General features: G+C 38.6%; 1 protein-coding gene across 19 annotated transcripts in view; it reads left to right on the top strand.

The window, feature by feature from the left end:
* DENND1A (DENN domain containing 1A) overlaps positions 1-23005 on the top strand; it is a 357159-nt gene that overhangs the window by 228871 nt on the left and 105283 nt on the right. For 15 of the 19 annotated variants that reach the window (XM_008169422.4, XM_005299399.5, XM_065571992.1 and 12 more), the window contains 2 exons: positions 2279-2380; positions 14989-15114. In XM_008169422.4, coding sequence (XP_008167644.1) covers positions 2279-2380; positions 14989-15114 — 228 coding nt within the window. The remainder of the gene's footprint in view (positions 1-2278; positions 2381-14988; positions 15115-23005) is intronic. The other 4 variants (XM_065571994.1, XM_065571993.1, XM_065571990.1 and 1 more) reach the window with 2 other exon arrangements.

The following is a 23005-nucleotide window of genomic DNA, read 5'->3' as shown; positions in this document are numbered from 1 at the left end:
CCCCTGAGTGAAGAAAGTTTCAGCCTTGTAAGTGGCAGTGTAGACAAGGCCTTAGACAACATATTATATGGGTAGCCACCCAAAAGAAATAACAGGAAAAGGGATTTTTCTCAAAGCCTTGTGAGTGGGGAGGCCTGTGTTAGAATCCTGGAAGTATTTTGTAATCTTTTGTGGTGTCCTGGAAATCCTAGAATTAAGGAAGAAAAGAATTCTAGCTTCCCTTTCACTCAGTTTATCTTTAACACTGTCCATTTTGCTAAAATGTAATCTCATTTGTGAATGAGGAAGTGTTGGAAGTGCTAAGGCAAAGCCAGAGATGGTAAAGCGGATCCAAGGTTGGCCTTACTAGCAGTTCAGCAACTGGAAGAGCCAACTTTCTGTTTGCTATTTAAACAAAATACTGAATTTTTTAAAAATTACTTACTTTGAGTCTCGATGCAGCTAGAAGTTGTGCTTTGAATCAGGATTGAAGGGGGAAACAAGAAGTAAATGAATGTTAGAAAAGTTTGAAATACCTCCTTGGTTGAATGATCTAGAAGGATATTATGATTCCTCCAGAAATCCCAGTACACAGGATGCTAAGAAACTTCTTTCTGCAGGTTAAGGATTTAATGAGAAGAAATAAGAACATAAGAACGGCCGTACCGGGTCAGACCAAAGGTCCATCTAGCCCAGTATCCTGTCTACCGACAGTGGCCAATGCCAGGTGCCCCAGAGGGAGTGAACCTAACAGGCAATGATCAAGTGATCCCTCTCCTGCCATCCATCTCCACCCTCTGACAGACAGAGGCTAGGAACACCATTCCTTACCCGTCCTGGCTAATAGCCATTAATGGACTTAACCACCATGAATTTATCCAGTTCTCTTTTAAACTCTGTTATAGTCCTAGCCTTCACAACCTCCTCAGGTAAGGAGTTCCACAGGTTGACTGTGCACTGCGTCAAGAAGGACTTCCTTTTATTTGTTTTAAACCTGCTGCCTATTAATTTCATTTGATGACCCCTAGTTCTTGTATTATGGGAATAAGTAAATAACTTTTCCTTATCCACTTTCTCCACATCACTCATGATTTTATATACCTCTATCATATCCCCCCTTAGTCTCCTCTTTTCCAAGCTGAAGAGTCCTAGCCTCTTTAATCTCTCCTCATATGGGACCCGTTCCAAACCCTTAATCATTTTAGTTGCCCTTTTCTGAACCTTTTCTAGTGCCAGTATATCTTTTTTGAGATGAGGAGACCGCATCTGTACGCAGTATTCGAGATGAGGGTGTACCATCGATTTATATAAGGGCAATAATATATTCTCAGTCTTATTCTCTATCCCCTTTTTAATGATTCCTAACATCCTGTTTGCTTTTTTGACCGCCTCTGCACACTGCGTGGACATTTTCAGAGAACTATCCACGATGACTCCAAGATCTTTTTCCTGACTTGTTGTAGCTAAATTAGCCCCCATCATATTGTATGTATAGTTGGGGTTATTTTTTCCAATGTGCATTACTTTACATTTATCCACATTAAATTTCATTTGCCATTTTGTTGTTCAATCACTTAATTTTGTGAGATCTTTTTGAAGTTCTTCACAGTCTGCTTTGGTCTTAACTATCTTGAGCAGTTTAGTATCATCTGCAAACTTTGCCACCTCACTGTTTACTCCTTTCTCCATTTATGAATAAGTTGAATAGGATCGGTCCGAGGACTGACCCTTGGGGAACACCACTAGTTACCCCTCTCCATTCTGAGAATTTACCATTAATTCCTACCTTTTGTTCCCTGTCTTTTAACCAGTTCTCAATCCATAAAAGGACCTTCCCTTTTATCCCATGGGAGCTTAATTTACATAAGAGTCTTTGGTGAGGGACCTTGTCAAAGGCTTTCTGGAAATCTAAGTACACTATGTCCACTGGATCCCCCTTGTCAACATGTTTGTTGACCCCTTCAAAGAATGCTAATAGATTAGTAAGACACGATTTCCCTTTACAGAAACCATGTTGACCATTGCTCAACAGTTTGTTTTTCTATGTGTTGGACAATTTTATTCTTAACTATTGTTTGGAAAAACAAAACCAACAAATGTTAAACAAACAACACCGCGTGTGTGCGCGCGCGCGCACACACATACACACACAGAGTGAGGAATAGGAGGAAACCACTTGCTTCTTTTAAAGTATTTGGGGAATAGTGTAGTTAGCAGAATGTTATGTTATGATTGATGTTCCTTATGGATAAGATTTGACTTCCCTCCCCCTCCTTTTCTGACTTTGGTATTTTTTTAGAAAGTTAGAAATATGGCCCTGGAAGATGTGGTGATTCTTAATGTTGATACCAACACACTGGAAACTCCTTTTGATGATCTACAGAGCCTTCCCAATGATGTGGTACGTATAAATTGTTTGGATATTTTAAGCTACTGCATTACTAGAAATAGCAATCCTTTTTATCTGTTTAGTTTCTAACAGGTGTCTGATGATGGTGCCAAAGACCCCCTGTGTTCTGTTAAGTGAACTGCTTACCCTGTCTTTATCTTTTTTGCCTGACAGAATTTAGCAATCTGAGGGATATGGAACCCAATAGAATATCAGGAGGCTGAAACATAGGTTCCTTTTTGCGCAACCCCTGAGTGACAGGGAGGCAAAGTTGACATTTGTGCTGGGAATGCTGCAACTTTGGTTAAAATACCCAGTTAATATGTCAGATTCCAAGTCCTCTAAAAATTACAAAGTCTTGCAGGAAGAAAATATCTAATGTGAAACAAAACAAAAAAAGCCCAAATTCAAGCAGTTTTTTGGGGTGGAGCAGAGTGCTGTGGAAAGAGGGAATTTCAAGCCATACTTACGTGGTAAAAGAGCAATAAAGGACTGACATTTATTTTTGGAGATACCTTAATGAATCTTTTCCCCTGGTTTCCTCCAACTGGATCTCTGAATTTCAATCAGTGTCCTATTTTTTTTTTTAAACATAATTTTGAAATCAGGTCACTCGCTTCATAATCAATTACTAAGGGCTTGTCTACACTTACCGTGGATTGACACTGCAACGATCAATCCACCAGGGGTCAATTTAGCAGGTCTAGTGAAGACCCGCTAAATCGACTGCTGATTGCTCTCTCGTCGACTCCAGTACTCCACTGGAATGAGAAGCATAAGGTAAGTTGACAGGAGAGTTCCTCCCGTCGACCCAGCTTGGTGCAATAAGTCGACCTAAGGTACGTCGACTCCAGCTACATTATTCACGTAGCTAGAGTTGCGTAACTTAGGTCAACTTAGCCCCATAGTGTAGACCTGCCATAAGACTGTTTTGTGATAATAATTCTGAACTATTATTCCTCTATACAGGCCTCCTTTCTCTGTATTGGTGGAGTACTTTAGTTCCATTTAAAATGTTTAAACTAATTTTAATGGTGTAGCATAAATGTTTGGTTCTTTAACTGTACTAAGACAAAGATGTGCCCAATTTACGTTGCACTGTATTGATGCCACCTGATAGTAGAGTATCTTTATTAATGAAGCTAAAAGAGGAGATGAGTGGCAAAGTGTGTAGAGCAAGTGCACTAGAAGCCATGTCTAGTCCAGCTGGTGTCTTTTTGGGAGAAGACAGAAAAATCTGAGATTCTCTTACTAGTCACGCTCAAAATATTCAGTTGGCTATTAGGATCCATAATTTGTAAAGTGTGCTTCCTTTCACTTAATGACTTAAATAAAATCCTGTGTTAGTGTGCAGTTGAATATGAAATTGATGTGCAGGGTAGTTCAGAATGTAATCTGGTTCTTTTGTGGTTCGGAAGAAGTAAACTCAAGTAAGGATTTCTCTGTAGCCTTTCAATATTAGGGCTTGTCTACATTACCCGCTGGATCGATGGGCAGCGATAGATCCAACGGGGGTTGATTTATCGTGTCTAGTGTAGACACGATAAATCAACTGCCGAGCGCTGTCCTGTCAGCTCGGTACTCCACCAGGGCGAGAGGCACAGGTGGAGTCGACGGGAGAGCGTCAGCCGTTGACTTACCGCAGTGAAGACACCACGATAAGTAGATCAAAGTACATCGACTTTGGCTACATTATTCACCTAACTTAGATTGATTTCTCTCCTACCCCCCAGTGTAGACCAGGCCTTATATATAACAAGTGAACACTCGGCCATGCTTCGCCTTGTCATTCACCTGTTTGAAGCATAATTGTTATTGTGTGGTGACCAAAACGCAGGCTAGTGTTGCAGCTCATAGAAAAGTGGTAGTGTAACATTTTCAAGATTTTTTCCCCATAGGACCTGCTTGGAACATTTTGAAAAACTTCTTTAAAAATTTCAGACTGAAAAAGGAGTACCTTATATTTCACTCAAAAGATAGTCCTGTGTCCTGTGATGTCCATTTAATAGAGTACCAGACATTCACATGGAGGGCGCTTGCCTTCATTGCAGAGATGATTGGCATCACAGTGATACTGAAATACCTTGCTCTGTCCCAGTTTGTTGTGGAAAGGTGGATTCTCTTTGCTGATAACGTTGTTTTCTGCTGCAATTTTCAGTAGGATGATCCTAGACTATGACTAATTTTTAATAAAGGGAAGCCCTATTTCATTTTTGTAGTAGTTGTTGGATGCATTTTCCTGGTTAATGATGATTCTTGACTGTGAATCATTTAGCAGCAAGAACTAGAAGAGCAAACACTTACCTCCATGTACCCTCGCTCCCAGTATTAGCCTATCACTTACTCAGTTAATCCTCACCAGTCCAGATCCTCAGATCAAAATAAAAACATATAACTGTAGCTTGGCTGCTGTGGTGAAGATCTGCTATCCAGATTGGATAGATAACTACCTACATGACACATATGTAATTTGTCCACAACATTGAAACAACATGACTTCTGGCTATGGGGCTTTGGGGCCTATAAAGAAGCAGTGTTTTGAGTTCTGACACACAGGGAGGTGAGCATCGTAGCTGTTTGCCTAGATAATTAATATTCATGTAATTTTGATGTACAGAATATCCATCTTTTTGATATTCTGCACTAACATGGCACAGCTGTTCCAATTGCAGTGCAATAAACAGAGATAGGAGGAATCTGGAGAACGTCAACCGATATGCAAGCCTCCCAACACCATGCATCCACCCTTACTCATCACCAGCATATTTCAAGCATTGCTGGTAAGAATAACTCGACATGGTAGAAGTCATTTATATTCACCCTGCATAGTTCAGTGCTAGGCCTGCCTGCTGTCTGCCAACTAGTTCCACGAGAGGTGTCGGCTTTTGTGTTGTGGGTAAGACCCCAGAATCCATTTCACACAGAACTCCAAACAGCCAAGAGTCAGAAATGGCTTTGGTCACTGCCTAGCTGTATTCATGAAGCAAAATTTCAGGGGGAGAAAAGTTCAGAATGTTGCTAGCCTGAGTCACTTTAAAGTCACTAAATGAAAGGAAGTGGAAGCATAACTAAAAACATCTGTTCTCACCCCTAGGGGTTCCAAGGCAGTAGCCTTGCAAATTGGGGATTGTTATCAGCAAGAGTGGCATATATCAAACTTCTAGAATTGCCACATTCAGAATGATGCCCCTATCCCTGAAGTGTTTCCATTTCTCTGCTGGGATAAGTCAAATGCATTGTTATAGCTTAATGCAAGTTACTTTGGATGATCATGTTTGCTGTAAGAACAATAATTTCCAGTTACCATAGCCTGGTGAGAGACTATCCATGTCCATTGGAAAGTGACTATTCCCTCAGGGCAGAAGCCAATCCAAGTAAGTTTCCCATTCATTGCACTGGGTAACTCATGCATGCTCACTGCTTGCCGCTGTGATATCTCTTCACTCCTCAGTAGTCTGCGATGTGACTCCTCCTTTCATCGCTGTATATAGCCAGGTAGGCAGGAAGCAGTGAGTTATGTATGATTCTGTGCTCCCTGGCTTTTGTCAACATTTCAGTCTATTAAAGTTATTTCAATGCCTCTTTTTGGTATTAAATAGCTCTTCATTTTGACTTTACTCTTTGCATCCGAATCTGCCAGCTGGTCATCACTCATGCAAATATGCACAACCCTGGAAATGTCAAACTTGTAAATTTCATAGAATTATGTAAGAAATGTCTGGATACAGCGAATCCCGAGCCTCATATGTATATATGATTTGTCAACAATCAAGTATTATTAAATTTTATGGGACTTCATTAAAAGAGCTATTGCAGGAGCACTGTAGAACATCAGAAGAGACTTCACCAATAAACCGAAAACTTCAAGCTTTGGAATGTAATAAATTTTAAGAGACTTCCTTCCTTTCATTATTTACTTTTACTTCACGTTTATAACAGTAAAGAGTTGTGTTTTATTAGTTCAAAATTCTTGATTCAGTTTTCTGCAGGTCTGTTTAAAAGCTACATTTTCTCTTAGAGGATGTTTGGAGCATTGCAGAGGAAGTGCTGCTAGCAAATTCAATTAACTGGCATGACACACAAATAATGTACATGGTATTTTTTTTTTCACAACTGCTATATAAACACAGCTGGGTTGAATATGTTTGGTAACAAAGACTTAACTTGAATCATTTTGCTTTGTGTAGTTAATGTTTGGAATCAGTATTTCTGTCTTATTCCTCATTTGTATTCCTCCTTGTTTCATTATTTTAGTTATCTAGTTAATTAATTGTTCTCCTCTAGGTCTTTTCCTTTCCTTTAAACTGTTTAATATTAGGATCTGACCACTAGAGAGCAGCTGTTTTTCTTTGCAAGAAGTGAATTTATGTCTGTTCTTTCATGCATCGTGTGTTTGGAACTGTAAGTGGATCAAGTTGTTCATCACAGCAGGGAGACTGTGAAGCTGATCTATTATACACACTTTCTTCGGGGGAGGGGGGAAGATGGGGGAGATTCTGGCGAGTCTGTCTTTCCACTGGGCTCACTCCACATGGATGCATTTGTGATCTGTTGGAGGCTATGCCAGGCTATGTTAGCTGAGGGACTAAAAATATCGCTAACAGTTCCACAGTCATGAATAGCTGTTAAGGCAAACCATGCTTTCAGTATTGCAAGGTAATGTGAGCACTGAGCACTTCATTAACTCTTGAATATGTGCAAAATTTACTTTGGTGAATTAAATCCATTTGCATTCTGCAGAGATGAGTAACATTTACTTTGGTGTGTTCACTGGCACGCTATTCATGCAATAGGAAATGTTAATAGTCTGCTTGTTTTTCTGAACAACTCTTTTTGCTACATTGAAAAAAGAATCCCTTAAGTCCTGTGATGTTGCTGGAGACTTTTTCTGAGAGTCATACTTGGGTCTCACAATAATGACATTGCTGCCCAAACTGTGGTCTTTCCATAGTTCAGAGTGAGTTATTTGTTACCATTTCAGTCCTGGTATCTGAGTGAAAATGGGCTATTGTGAAAGGTCTCTCCAGTGAATGTGCATGTTACAGAGGTTGAATAACCTTGCGATAGTTCCAGTAGAATTGGATTAAACACCTAACAGAATGTCAGTGCTTTGCTCTGGCTTGACTCGACAGTACCTTCTAGCTATCAGACTTCCTGAATTGCCCAGGTCAGCTCCTTTGAAAATTAAGGTGCAAACGTCTGCATTAGTAGGTAAATGTTTGAAATGCTAAAGTCTGTCTCTGCTCAACTTTGTGTTTGTGATATTGCTGCATGTTGCTAATGATATGAGAGTGACAGAGAGCACTTTGAATAGCAATATCCCTTTTAAAATTGTCAATATTAAGAAAGGAGGTTTATTAAGAACTGTGATGATCTTCCAGTTGCATTTGCTGCTGGCATGTTTCCTACATACCTTTCTATGAGTTACAGCAATGGCTGAGGGAGTCAGTTTTTCTACTTTTATATACTTTGTACAGCCTCTATCAATTTATTTTTAAGTATTTCAAATTATAAGAGTGTCACATTGGAGTCTTAGTTGTAGACATCAGAGCTTCATATTATAAGGTATAATTACTTTAGTGCAAGAAATAAAAATATAAAGTTTAATCTTTCATTGTGCAATGTTTATTAGATTAAGGCCATTGATTTGTGATGCCTTGTATATTGCACCAAGGAGATCTTACTTGTGATATGTATTCATGAGTACTTGAAATTGGCTTCTGATTATTTTTGGCTGTCTGTAAATTATTTTTTGCATAGTATTCATATCCCATTTATTAGAAAGCTTTCACAATTAGGTGCTCTTACACTTTACTGTTTGTTTTTCCACTTTGTGGGAACTGAAACATGTTTTTTGAGATATCATAGCAACACGAACTTCTGTTTCTCAATTGCAAATCCATTTTTGAAAGGTAACTTCCATTTATATTTTCTTTTTTCTGTTTGCAAGAGAATGTTTCTTTATTCATGTTGACAACTGAAAAGCCTTGGACCTAATTAAAAGAATTTCCACTAGCACCTTTACTGAACCATTTCATTATGCTGCATTGCACAGATTGCATTTTGAAACATGGTGATAGTTTCAATCTGACCTTTAAACCTGAACTGCCAGAAGTATAAAAATCTTCTTTAAAAACACTCCCAGGGTAGGCTGTATGTATATGTGGCTGTTTGGCTAGAAATAATCTTCGTAGTGAGTGGTCACCATCTTATTACAAAAAAAGAAAAAGCATTACCATCTCTTTAGGCAGAATACCAATCGCAGTTCAGTTTATGCAGTCTACTTTGTTTTATGTATTAATTTATTCTAGAGTAAACAAAGGAGCAGCTTTACTTTTGTTCACTCATCAGTCTCTCTAAATACATTATTTTTAATGCTTTGTTATTTAAGCTACATTATTTTATATTAAAAAGTGTAAAAAGTGATTATGGTGGCAGACTTGATTGAAATGAGTAAATGTGTGAATCCATAAAACAAGCACACTGTAGTACCATGTTCAATTTAATTTTAAAGGAGGTGCAAAACTCTCCTCTTATACATACCACACAGGAATGGGTTTATTAATTTTTTTACGCCGGTTTTTATCAGTAAATAGTTAACACCTTCTATCTGAGGATCTCAGTGATTTAGAAATGCTAATTTATTAAGCCTCACAACACCCCAGTGAGGTATGTCATCATTCTACTTCTTTCATAAATGAGGAACCTAAGATGCAGAGAGGTTATGACTTTCTTTAGGCCACATTAAAAGCCTGTCACAGAGCCCGGAATAGAATCTAGATCTTCTGCCTGCCATTCCTGGACTTTAGCATCAAGTGCATCTTTCCCCAAGTTTACGCTAATAAAAAAACACACTAACAATTTTCTGGGTTGATGATGAGATACCTTCAAGATGTAGCTGCAGTGCAATCTTTTAAGAGAGACATAAATTAAAATAATCTATTTTTATGCTAACATAGAAAGCAAAAGCCAAGAAAATAAAAGTTACAGCAGTCACATGTCCTTTCAAACATGGGTGAGTTACAGATGAAAATAATAATTTTGCTTTTTTGTATCCTGTTCAGACTTGAAAATCTGATGGAACTGTTATTACATTTCGCCTATTGAGAGCGAGCTCTTTCACGGACATTATGGTTTCAGTTAAAGGAAATGAGCCGTAGATTATGGACATGATAGACCCCTATAACTGTTATGGTCTGTCATGTTAGTATGTGCTTAGAGGCTCTTTAATGCATGGATCATTGACATAAACTATAGCATTTGGATTTATAAGCAATGCTGGACACTTCCTTAATTCTCCATCTTATAGTTTGTAATAGCAATGTTAGTCCTCTTATGACAGATCACTGTAGTGCTTCAGAAAACATTAAAAATAAATATACAGAAATCTCTCTTTGTAATTGTATCTGGAACAAAAATTTGACACAAGCAAGTTAAACGTATTCGTATGGGTTACATTTCCTGCAATCCATATTGTAGCATGTACCAGCGAAAAAGACATTACCTTTTTAGATTTTGAGAAAGATAAAGAAAAATTAGAAGGTGAATGTTTAAATAGGACAGCAGAATTGCAAGTTTAAAGAAAAGCTGTTCAATGAGGCCAAGCCCCCACTCATTGAGTAGACAATAAACAGGATTACACAGAGACAATGCATATATTGTATTTCTAGTGCTCTTAAAAATCCTCAGACTTCCTTATGGTTCCTGGCTTTTCTATGAGTGTGCCTAGCCAAAAGCCTGTCTTTTGAGCAGCAATGCACACTGGTAGCAAAAGTATTAAGACAGAGATCCTTTGGTAGAGTTTCAGAGACATGGAGGAGGCTGGGACACAGAGCTCTGATACCTGGAAAGAAACATTGAGATTTTCAAGGTAAATTGGGAAATCATATCTATCAGGTCATATCATGTGAGCTGACGGGCTATTTCAGAAAGGATGGCCAGTCATGCCTACTCGAGCAGGCAGGAGAATCTCAACACTAAAAATAACCTGGAGAGGAATTAGTTCGTGGCTGAGATTTCATTAGTGATTCTTGCACAGAATGCAGCAAACAGTATTGTCCCAATACATATCTCAAGATGACACCTAAAGCTGAAACAAAAGAAGGCTTTGATATTTAGGCTTACATGATATAGCTATTTCTATTACATTTATCAGTATGAATTGCTTGCAACCATTCATTTTCTTCTGTAAATCAAGAGGACTGTTGGTTTCCTACACCCATTTTACCTCTGAAATCTACCCTCCATCCCATCTGTGGGACATCTTTCTGCCTTAAGCTGTGGCATTCTGTGTCATGTAAAGCAAAGGAAGCAGTAGCTGAGTCTCTTTCAGGAGTATGTGGTATTAGTACTCCTATATCTTCTGTCTTTTCATCAATTTCACTTCTGTGACATCTGTTTCAGGGGGCTTGTCTTCACTACAGCTGCTGGTCGATTTAAGCTGCACAATTTGAGTTATGTTAGTGTAATTCAAGTTGACATTGCTTAGATCTACTTACTGCGGGGTCTACACTATGCTATGTTGATGGGAGACGTGTTGCCACTGACATTGCTTCCAGCTCTTGTTGAGGTGGCGTACAGAAATCGATGGGAGAGTGCTCTACCATCGATTGAGTGGGTCTCCACTAGACCCGCTAAATCAATGCCACTGCATCGTTTGCAGCAGCACCTATTTAGCTCTGTGGTGAAGACAAGCCCAAAGAGTGAACTTCTCCTGTCCCAGCGTCTTCAACACCAAAAATGGCTGCTGATGAAACTATTTGTTAATGATTTGGTTGCAGTCATTGCAGCTCAGACACAGCAAGTTAAACATTAATGTGTGAAGAGGTTTTTTTAATCTTATTTCTCTGCTTGTGTTTGAGAAGCAAAAATGCTGTCAGTAACAATAGTATGTAAATATACACCCTTACTTCAGAAGTTATTGAGCTGCAAGCACTAAAAAGGAAAGACATCAAACTAAGTCACAACCTATTTATATATGAGAAATTTTGAAGTACAGGAAATGGTAATGGGTAATCCTTCAAAACTGCAGCCCATGGACTATGGGGAGAAGACCAAAGAATAGTCGGGTAACCTGAATGCTTCGATAGTTTTTAAATTTGCCTGTGTAAGAGGATATACAGTTGATATTTGCTTAGTTACTATCAGTGAGTATTTCTTTGTGTAAATGGTAATGAGACCATTAGGACTATGTTCACCTGAAGTGCAGCTTTGTGAATCTGAGGTAATTAAACACCTCCAGTATGAAAGAGAAAGGGCAGTGAAGGTTAAGTGAGGAATAATCTGACGCACAGGTGGTGTAGAGCCTTTGAGAAGCAGGAAGAAAAGAGCCTCAGTTGATATCGACCATTTCAAAGGATGGAAATGTCACCATTGTCATTGGGAGATGCTTTTGTCATTTTTATAGGTTTTCTTTTTACTTGAATAAAAACATTTCATTTAGAATTTCAGTTCAAGCTTTTAAAATACATTAAGGGATATGAGTGTGGTGACTCAGTCTTGATAGCAGGATTGGGAACCTATTGTGGTAGGCATTCTACATGCATGCAGAATTTATTCTCTACATATTTTAGCTTTTTTTAGAATAAACTTATGTAAAGCTACATATCTATCCGAAAATGTTTATAAACCACTTATAAAATATTTGTGGAATTTCATTTATATGGCAGGCATTCGTATTAAACCATTCACAAAAGGAAAAAAATCTTTACTAGTCTGATACTTAAACTCCAGAGAGAAAACACAGATCTTTGGGCCTGCTTATGATTTCTTGTTCCTGCACTAACGAACTAATGAACTTCCTCAAATGTTTTTCTATACTTGTTTTTATAGAATTACTCTAGGCAGGCAAAGGGACCATGTTGACAATCCTATATTGAATAAAAAGAGCATATAAACTACGATATGTACTGTAATCAGGTCTGGCCAAAATAACAGGGATGATGTATCTTGTGTAGTGTCTCATCAAACATTGTACCTGACGTTTACAAATCCTTAATTCTTTCTCATCTCAGGGTATCCTGCTCCCTTAATCTGACTTTAATTGTAGCTAAATATCACCTGTGCACGTTTGCCTCATACATCAGCATTTTAACTTCCGTAGGGTTGAAATGGTAGAGTAAAAACTAGAGTTGGTTGGAGGGGGGGAAGATTTTCCCAAGAAACAGTTTCATCAAAAAATGCCAATTTGTGGAACCCCAAATGTTTTGCAAAAACACTTCAGGTTCCACAGATTTTTATCAAATCACAAGCAGGGTTCCAATAGAACCTTGTCCGGAGCTGGCAGGCTTCTGGGGAGCCTTCCAGGCTTCCAAGATCCATGGCTCCTGTGCAGATCCACCATGTAGGCTTCCTGCCACCAGTCAGTGGGGTCACTGGACGATCAAATTGCTAAGGGAGTACTCATGGAAGATAAGGCCATTGTGGAGAAGCTAAATGAATTATTTGCATTGATCGCTGCAGAGGATATTGGGGAGATCCCCACACCTAAGCCATTCGTTTTAGATGACAAATCCTAAGGAGCTTTCTCAGATTGAGATGTTAATAGGGAGGAGGTTTTGGAGTAAAGTGATAAATTAAACAGTAGTACATCACCAGGACCATATGATATTCATTCAAAAGTTCTGAAGGAACTCAAATATGAAATTCCGGAATTATTGACTGTGGTATGTAATGTGTTGCTTACATCAGCTTCTGTACAAGATGACTGGAGGGTAGCTAATGTAACATCTATTTTAAAAATGGCTTCAGAGGTGATCTGGCAATTACAGGATGGTAAGGCTAACTTCAGTCCCAGCAGATTGGTTAGTAAAAAAACAAAATTATCAGACACATAGATAAAAACATTGTGTCGGGGAAGAGTCAACACAGCGTTTGTAAAGGGAAATCGTGCCTCACCAATCTATTAGAATTCTTTGAAGGAATCAACAAGCATGTGGACCAGGGTGATTCAGTTGGTATAGTGTACTTGGACTTTCAGAAAGCCTTTGACAAGGTCCCTCATCAAGGGCTCTTAAGCAAACTAAGCAGCCATGGGATAAGGGGAAAGGTCTTGTCATGAATCAGTAACTGGTTAAAAGATAGGAAACAAAGGGTAGAAATAAATCGTCAGTTTTCACAACGGAGAAAGGTAAATAGTAGATGTGTACTAGGATCTGTACTAGGACGAGTGCTGTTCAACATATTCATAAATGATCTGGAAAAAGGGGTGAGCAGAGAGGTGTCAAAGTTTGCAGATGATACAAAATTACACAAGATAGTTCAGTCCAAAGCTGGCTACAAAGAATTACAACGGGATCTCTCTAGATTGAGTGACAAAATGGCAGATTAAATTCAGTGTTGAAAAGTGCAAAATAACGTACATGGGAAAAAATGATCCCAGGTAGACATACAGAATGATGAGATCTAAATTAGCGGCTACCACTCAAGAAAGAGATGTTGGAGTCATCATAGATAGTTCTCTGAAAACATCCGCTCAATTTGCAGCAGCAGTCAAAAAGGCTTACCAAATGTTAGGAACCATTAGGAAAGGGATAGATAATAAACCAGAATATATCATAATGCCACTATACAAATCCATGGTACACCCACACCTTGAAAATTGCATGCAGTTCTGGTCATCTCATCTTGAAAAAGATATATTAGAATTTGAAAAGGTGCAGAGAAGGACAACCAAAATGATTGGGGGTATGGAACAGCTTCCATATGAGGAGAGATTAAAAAGACGGGGTGGGAATGTTCAGCTTAGAAAAGAGATTAGCATATCACCCATTAGCTGAATTCTTTAAAATCAAGAATGATATGGAGAAAGTTAATAGGGAAGTGTTTATCCCTTCCCAGAACACAAGAACTAGGGTCACCCAGTGACATTAACAGGCAGCGATTTTAAAACTGAACAAAAGAAGTATTTCTTCACACAATGCACAGTCAACATTTGGAACTTGTTGCCATGGGATGTTGTGAAGGCCAAAGTACAAGTGGGTTCAAAAAAGAATGAGACAAATTCATGGAGAATAGGTCCATTAATGGCTATTAGCCAAGGTGCACAAGGATGCAACTCAATGCTCAAGATGTCCCTAAACCTACAGCTGCCAGAGGCAGGGACTGGGCGACAGGATGAATCACCTGATAAGTTTCCCTTTTCTGTTGATTCCCTCTGAAGCATCTGTCACTGGCTGCTGTCAGAGACAGGATACTGGTCTCAATGGGCCATTGGTCTGAACCAGTATGGCTGTTCTTATATGCTGAAACTAAGGGAATGAAGTTCATTGGTGGGTCCTGAGGGGGAATATGTGCAACTGTACAGACTGCCTCGAAAGAACACCAAAATCCTTATAGCTTTAAACATTTAACAATAGATGAAAATAAGGCAGGCTTTAAAAAACATGTCCTTATCTTCCTGCAGTCCTGCCTGCAGGCTTCCAAGCAGAATGTAATCATCTGCTAGTGGGCCAAAAGAAGTAGCTGAAAATGGAAAACTCCAGGGTTGTACTTGGTGTCATTCTTCCTCACAAGTGCAGCGGATGCTGGGACACTTTGTGAAACTTCTTTGGCTAGTTCCCAGTTCAGTAAGTTATTTGTTTATGCTATGAGGATGATCTAGAACTGTTGTGTACTTACAGGTTTCTGCACTCAAGAACAGATTAAAGAAAGTCTCCACAACAACTGGGGATGGTGTGGCAAGAGCATTCCTAAAAGCCCAGGCCTCTTTCTTTGGGAGCTACAGAAATGCACTGAAAATTGAACCCGTAAGTAGGACATCAATATGTTAACACAAATGCAGATGTGTAGCCGTGTTGGAAATTGTCCAAAAGCTGTTTGTATGCAAAAGGAATGGAGTGGTGAATAATACTAAGGATACTATCAGAGCTGTCAAGCGATTAAAAAAATTAATTGTGATTAATCGCACTGTTAATAATAGAATACCCTTTATTTAAATACTTTTGGATGTTTTCTACATTTTCAAATATATTGATTTCAATTACAACACAATAAAAAGTGTTCAGTGTTCACTTTATTTTTTATTACAAATATTTGCATTGTAAAAAACAAAAGAAATATTTTTCAATTCACCTAATACAAATACTGTAGTGCAGTCTCTTTATCATGAAAGTTGAACTTACAAACGTAGAATTATGTAAAAAAAAAAAAAACTGCATTCAAAAACAAAACAAGTCCACTCAGTCTTACTTCTTGTTCAGCCAATCACTCAGACAAGCAAGTTTGTTTACATTTGCAGGAGATAATGCTGCCCGCTTCTTGTTCACAATGTCACCTGAAAGGGAGAACAGGCATTAGCATGGCACTGTTGTAGCCAGTGTCACCAGATATTTACAAGCCAGATGCGCTAAAGATTCATCTGTCCCTTCATGCTGCAACCACCATTCCAGAGGACATGAATCCACGCTGATGACAGGTTCTGCTCGATAATGATCCAAAGCATGTTCATTTTCATCATCTGAGTCAGATGCCCCTTGCAGAAGGTTGATTTTCTTTTTTGGTGGTTCGGGTTCTGTAGTTTCTACATTAGAGTGTTGCTCTTTTAAGACTTTTAAAAGCATGCCCACACCTCGTCCCTCTCAGATTTTGGAAGGCACTTCAGATTCTTAAACCTTGGGTTGAGTTCTGTAGCTATATTTAAACATCTCACATTGGTACCTTCTTTGAGTTTTGTCAAATCTGCAAGTGACAATATTCTTAAAATGAACAACATGTGCTGGGTCATCATCCGAGACTGCTATAACTTGAAATATATGGCAGAATGCAGGTAAAACAGAGCAGGAGACATACAGGTCTCCCCCCAGGAGTTCAGTCACTAAGTAATTAACACTTTTTTTTTAAACGAGCATCATCAGCATGGAAGCATGTCTTTAGCGCATCTGGCATGTAAATATCTTGTGACGCCAGCTACAAAAGTGCCATCCGAATGCCTGTTCTCCCTTTCAGGTGACATTGTGAACAAGAAGAGGGCAGCATTATCTCCTGCAAATGTAAACAAACTTGTTTGTCTGAGCAATTGGCTGAACAAGAAGTAGGACTGAGTGGACTTGTAGGCTCTAAAGTTTTACATTGTTTTGTTTTTGAGTTCAGTTATGTAACAAAAAAAATCTACCTTTGTAAGTTGCACTTTCACGATAAAGAGCTTGCACTACAGTACTTGTGTGAGGTGAATTGAAAAATACTATTTCTTTTGTTTATCATTTTTACAGTGCAAATATTTGTAATAAAAATAATAAAGTGAGCACTGTGCACTTTGTATTCTGTGTTGTAATTTAAATCAACATATTTAAAAATGTAGAAAAACATCCAAAAATATTGAATACATTCAATTGATATTCTATTGTTTAACAGTGCGATTAAAATTGTGATTAATCATGGTTAATTTTTTTAATCACAATTAATTTTTTGTGTTAATCGCATGAGTTAACTCCAATTAATTGAGAGCCCTAATTATAAGGCTTTTATGTAAATCAATATTGCAAACTCAGCTGGAATGCTGCATGTGATATTGGTTACTGAATCTCAGAAAGGAGATTGTAGAAATAGAAGGGTTCACCAAAGAGGAATGAGAGATAAAGGGCCTGGAAGAACTCTTGTATAAAGAGAGATTGAAAAGAATTAGGATTATTTACTTTAGAAAGGAGATGATTCAGAGGGGACACGATAGAAGTATGTCAAATAATAAATGGTGTGGAAAAGGTAGATTAGGAACCTCTGTTCACCCTGTCTCCTAACACAAAAATAAGGGGATATTCATTGAAATTTAAAAGGTGGAAAATTTAAAACAAATAAAAAGAAATACTTTTTCACACCACATATACTTATACTGTGGAACTCAGTGCCATAGGAAGGCATTGAGAGCAAGAATTTAGCAAAATTCAAAAGGAGATTTGATATTTATATGGATAGCGACAATAGCCAGAGTCGTTATATTTAATAACAAAAAAGTTTTGAAGGGATAATAATCCTAATACTTCAGGGATTAAGCCAATGTCTAACTATTATAGACCAGGAGGAGACCTATGTGAGGGCTGATTATCCCACATCTACCTACTGTGGAGTTCTTGTACTGTCTTCTGAAGCATTTGGCAATGACTACAGTCAGAGACACTTTACTGGACTAGATTGACCTCAGTTCTGATCCAGTCTGGCAATACCTCTATTCCCATGTAAGGGTTTTATGAAGCTCTTGTCATGGTGATTGGCCTCCCCTGAGGACACAGAATATTTTTGTAGTCCTGTTGGCCTATGACAGATAGAGACTGTGTAGATGATATTATGAACAAGTTAGCTATAATGCACAAGGTTTGAGCCAGAAGGCATATAGAGGATGGAAGGGGCTAATAGCTTAATGATCTGTAGAATATCTCTAACAGTCTTAGTGAGAGTCCTGTTCCCTTCCTCAAAACAGAGGAGACTACCACAAAGGTAAATTAAAGCAAAATGTGGGGATATTTTTAACCCGATGTTCAGGCACTCATTAAGGCCACTGCAGATTAGACTAATGGGAGGTGCACAAGAAAATCCCCACTGAGTGGAGAATGTACCTTTTGCCGTAATGCTTTCATCCATGATTGTTTTTCCTTGAGCATTCAAGGATCAGAATGGAGAATTGGTGGCTGCAGTGAGGAGCAGGAATAATATAGGGAGAGGCTGAGTTGGAGTAATGGGGGATGGATGGGTTAGTGATGACTCAAGAAAGGGTGCTGTCTTCTGCATTCTGTCTTTAGGGATGAATACAGGATTCTGGTATGCAGGCATGTAAACACATTTCACACACACTGTTTTAGAACAAAAGACAGAATTTGGGCTACAGATGTTGTTTTTTGATTTCCTTATATTTTCCCTGTCCCCTTCATTACTGCACTTAATATTTTGCATACTATGAATTATTTGTGGATTTCATAAAGCTGGAGGGAAGGAAATAGTTTGATCAGATTTTTAAATGGTCCTATCCAACATCTTCAATGAATGAGCATCATTCCACTCAGACATATTCACTGTTCAAAAATAACACTATTGAATTCAGCAGAGCTGAGTCAGTTGCTCCTATTCTGATAGCAAGGATATATGCATGCATTTATATGTGTATAAATATAATGCATTTGATCTATCTGTGTATGGCTCACAAAAGTATCAAGTGTGAATGTTATGCTTTTAAAGTACCAAATATGAACTAACAGGAGCTACTTTAATTCCCATCCATATAATTAACAAAAGTGAAAGCAGCAAGGCAGCCTGGCTGTAAGCCTCCTTTATCCATGTCAAGCAGACACCGACTTCCCCTCATTCGTTTAGGCCTTTCTTGCTCTCTGACACTCCTCCCACTAGTTGCCAGGCAACTCTAGGAGTATTGGTGTGCGTGCTGCTTGGATATGTGTGAGGGATTAACTAGTTAAGGTTGGGGTTTTTATGAAGAAGAATAAAATTTTAAATTGCTTTACTGGGAATAACATCTGGTATTTTGAAGGCTGAACATTACAGATGAGATATCAAAATTGGTTGATGATGACACACACCTTTGAATCTACAATTCCCCCTTTTAGGGAGAGCTAATCTGAACAAGTAAAAAGCCTCATTTGGTTTGCACATTATTCCCACAAACAGAAACTCTAAACATAATTGAAAAGTCCCATTGTACAAATCTGTCTTAAAAACCCTATTTTATAGGAGATTCTTAGTCTGATCTCAAAGATCAGGGAATATGAAGGAACAGCAATTTCTAAGTCCTTATATGCGTGATCTCATAACAATATAACATTTTTGATGCTGTAACAACGATGCTCTATGAAAACAGAGCAGCTTTGTATACTAGAACCACCTCGATGGAGTTGGCTAGAATGCTATGTTCAGACCCCACACTTTTCAAACTGTCTTAATGGACTGGTAATTAAAGCATAGGTCTAGGAGTCAGGTGACCTGGATTCTGTTACCAGTTCCGCCAAGGACTTCCTGCATACTCTTGGCCCAATCATACAATCCATGAATACCTCAGGGTTTCTTCTGTAAAATACTGATAACTTATCTACTTCAGTGTAGAGGGATGGTTTTGAAGGGTGCAGTGCATTGGGAATTAGTTCAAATTCTATTGGGGAAAAACTTTAAATTTTGTCTGATGCATAGTGAATGTCAGAGTGCAGAACATAGTTCCAGACTGATCACCCATACAGTCAAACTGTGAATAGATTGACACCTCAGCTTGAACCATTATGGGCCAAATCTCTGTTTATAAGAGCACAAGCATAAGTAAGGGTACGTCTACACTTACCTCCGGGTCCGGCGGCAGGCAATCGATGTTCTGGGATAGATTTATCGCGTCTGGTCTAGACGCGATAAATCGATCCCGGAAGTGCTCGCCGTCGACGCTGGTACTCCAGCTCGGCGAGAGGAGTACGCGGCATCGACGGGGGAGCCTCCCTGCCGCGTCTGGACCCGCGGTAAGTTCGGACTAAGGTATTTCAAATTCAGCTACGTTATTAACGTAGCTGAATTTGCGTACCTTAGTCCGAAGTGGGGGGTTAGTGTGGACCAGGCCTAAGAAACAAGCAAGGGGATGCAGGAGAGTTGCCAGTCAGCTTTAGGAAATTCTCCTTTGTCAACATCTTGGTCACCTCTCAGCCTATTTCATTCACTCAGATATCATCCATGTGGTCAAACAGTATTCAGCGTGAGGAGAAATGTTCCCTCATGATGGAGGATTGAACAGGTCTGGTCAAGGCAGAAGCTCACTTTCTTGTGCTGCACTGCTGAGACATCTTCAGCTGCTGAATCTCATTCTGGTTTGGCAGGAGTCCAACAGAGGTTTGTGGACTGGAAGAACCCTACAACTGAAAAAGCTCTTCATGGCAACATTTTCCAAATGATGAAGGTTTTAGTTTTAATTCACATTTGCTATAGTTAACTTTCAAAACTATGTCACTGAATTTAACAGGGTCAAATTAAATTGTTCTGGGTGTTTTGAAATGAATTGAAAAACAAATGGAAGAAGCAGCTTTAGGCAAAGGCCTTCTAAGAGGACGAGTAATATTTTCAGATATTTCAACCTGGTCTGCCTTTGATACTGTCTTTTCTAACATTATTGCACTCTTCAGCATGTCAGTATAAACGTGCACCTAGGCAATATTGGACGTGATCTGTGGAGATCCCACCTCTTACAGAATCACAGTATACAGTGAACAATGAGTGCTAAATAGGAAAATAATTGCCAGGAAAGCGCTGCTCTTAATTTTGGGGAGTGCTAATTTTATAAGACGGTTTACTGACGTAAACTAGCGCATGTGGTGTGTACAGACTTTTGGGGGCAAGCAAAGTGGGATCATGCTGCTAGATCATTACTTTTTTATTTTTTCTTTGTGGCCCAAAATTTGTCAAAAGATGGACTCCCAAACACTTGATATATTTAGGAAACGTGTTAATTCGGGCTGACTAGAAAATAAGACTTCCGTTTTGCAAAAGAAATAATAATAATAAAAAAAATTGGGGGGGACGGTTGAAATTTGTTTTTGATACACCTCGGAATGAAAATGAGACCTTTCAAAAATTTTCACGGAAAAGGACAAGAGACCCATCCCGGAATAGCTAATAGCTCAGAGATTAGGGCACCTCATTTAGGATGCAGAAGACCTAGGTTCAAGTCCCTGTTCTGCCTGATTCTGACTCAGTCACTCTCTTTCTCTCTTTGGCCCAATGACTATTTAAAGTATGTATACAAAGTGGAACAATTCCAGAGGGGAGAGAGAGAGAGACTGACAATAGCCACCAGTGTTTAGGGATGTTGGAGACCCAAATTCAAATCCCTAGTTTGCCTGATTTGAAGCAGGGGCTGGAACCTGGGTCTTACACATCCCTAACTATTGAACTACTAGCTTTTCTTGTGTGTGTGTGTGTGTCTCTCTCTCTCTCTCTCTCACACACACTCTCTCTCTCTCTCTCTCTCCACCCCTCCCCCTTCAGAAATTCCATCTTGTACCTGAGAACCCCTTCCAATTAAATTTTTCTGCAAAACATTTCAGTGTCGACACACAGCATTTGTTGGGGGGAAAATTCCCAACCAGCTCTAATGTTATCTTATCTTTTATTACATGGAGCCTCTCATCCTAAAGGTTATGAGGTTACATACTAGACATATAAGACAATACTTTGACCAGCAGTTAGTTGTGATGTTAAGCTATCCACTGTCTTTAGTAATCTAGAGCTTTTGAATTAGGAAGTATTTCTAGATTGTAGAATCTACAACACTACATTTAAGCACAAAGACTAATGTAGTAAAATTACTGATGCATTCACTGCCCACTGAGTTTTTCTGTAACAGTTCAATGTCAAATCTTAAAACATGGAAGAATTTGTCACATATGGTGTATATACTGTTCTCCGCTTCTCTGTTAAATAAAGTACATAAAGAGGCAACGTATTTATCTTTATTGAGGTAAGATTTTACCCTTAGATATATTACCTACAGTTTTAAAAGACATCTACCTTTCTGACATCACAGATGCCTCCTATTGTTAACCTGAATGATTATGTTGAATTTTTGTGATTATTAATTCTTTACATCTTTTAAGAGGAGATGAATTCATGATCATCTTTCAAATACTAAAGCCCGAAAATTGGGTCATCCTCAAAAGAAATAAATATAATATTTTGTTAAATATTTATAGCTACATACATGTTGGTAATTGTAGAGAAAGACAGAGTCAAGACTTTCAAGTTTGTCTCATCAAAAATGTTAACTATGCTCTTTCCTGGAGTGACACCTAGTGGTTAGAGCTAGCATTTCCTCACTTTTCTTTCTCCTACATAGTTAATATTCATATTCTCTTATTAAGAAACAAATGTAATAACACCTATGATAGAGATCAGCGTACTAGACAAATTCCATGAAAAGGAGTAATATTTAGGGCACAGTATAATAGAATGTATAGGTTAAAAAATTGTGTCTTGCAGAACAGCCTACTTTAAACTACAGGTGAGTGCTTGCACGTTAGAGGCATGTCACTTTATCTGAATATCTGACTTGTCTACTGAGTTTGACATGCCATCTTCTCAAAGGACTGGCATTGCTATCTCTTTTGTTTCCATTGGGGCAGGTATGGATTTTCAATTCTTTGCTGTCTGCCTTGGGGTTAATCCCAGCACAAGTCAGTGTCTGCCATGTTCCAAAGACTTTACCCCTGTAGGATGGTGGCAGTAGCTGATGAGCTTACATGAAAAGATACCTGTGCTACCTCTCTTTTGTCCACATTTGTATTTCCTGAATTCTTCCATTAGAATCATACCCGCGGACTAGAATATTTTCTATTTGATAGAAGGGTAGATAGAGGATCTTGTTTACCTGTATTTTGTTTACTAGGCCACATTAGTAATCTGGGCAAATATTTCTCCTTTCACATCTTGGTTCTGATCAGTAATATTTCATTGACATTAGTGTAACATGAGTTTAAACTTCCTCTGGACCTTTTTTCTCATGTGGTATCTTATACCTTTCATAGATAAACTGGGAAAAAAGACTTAATTTTCCAATCCTATTTAGACGCTGAAATCTAATTCTGAAGGACCCATTCTAAGTTTAGTGTCCTTTCTAGAATTTCCTTCTGAGTTTGCTATTATCATATGCAACCATATATATAAAACTTGTCGTTT

The sequence above is a fragment of the Chrysemys picta genome, chromosome 18 (genome assembly GCF_011386835.1).
Source record: "Chrysemys picta bellii isolate R12L10 chromosome 18, ASM1138683v2, whole genome shotgun sequence".
Classification (NCBI taxonomy): domain Eukaryota; kingdom Metazoa; phylum Chordata; order Testudines; family Emydidae; genus Chrysemys; species Chrysemys picta.
The sequence above is the reverse complement of the archived record's forward strand: the minus strand, read 5'-3'. Positions and strand labels throughout refer to the sequence as shown.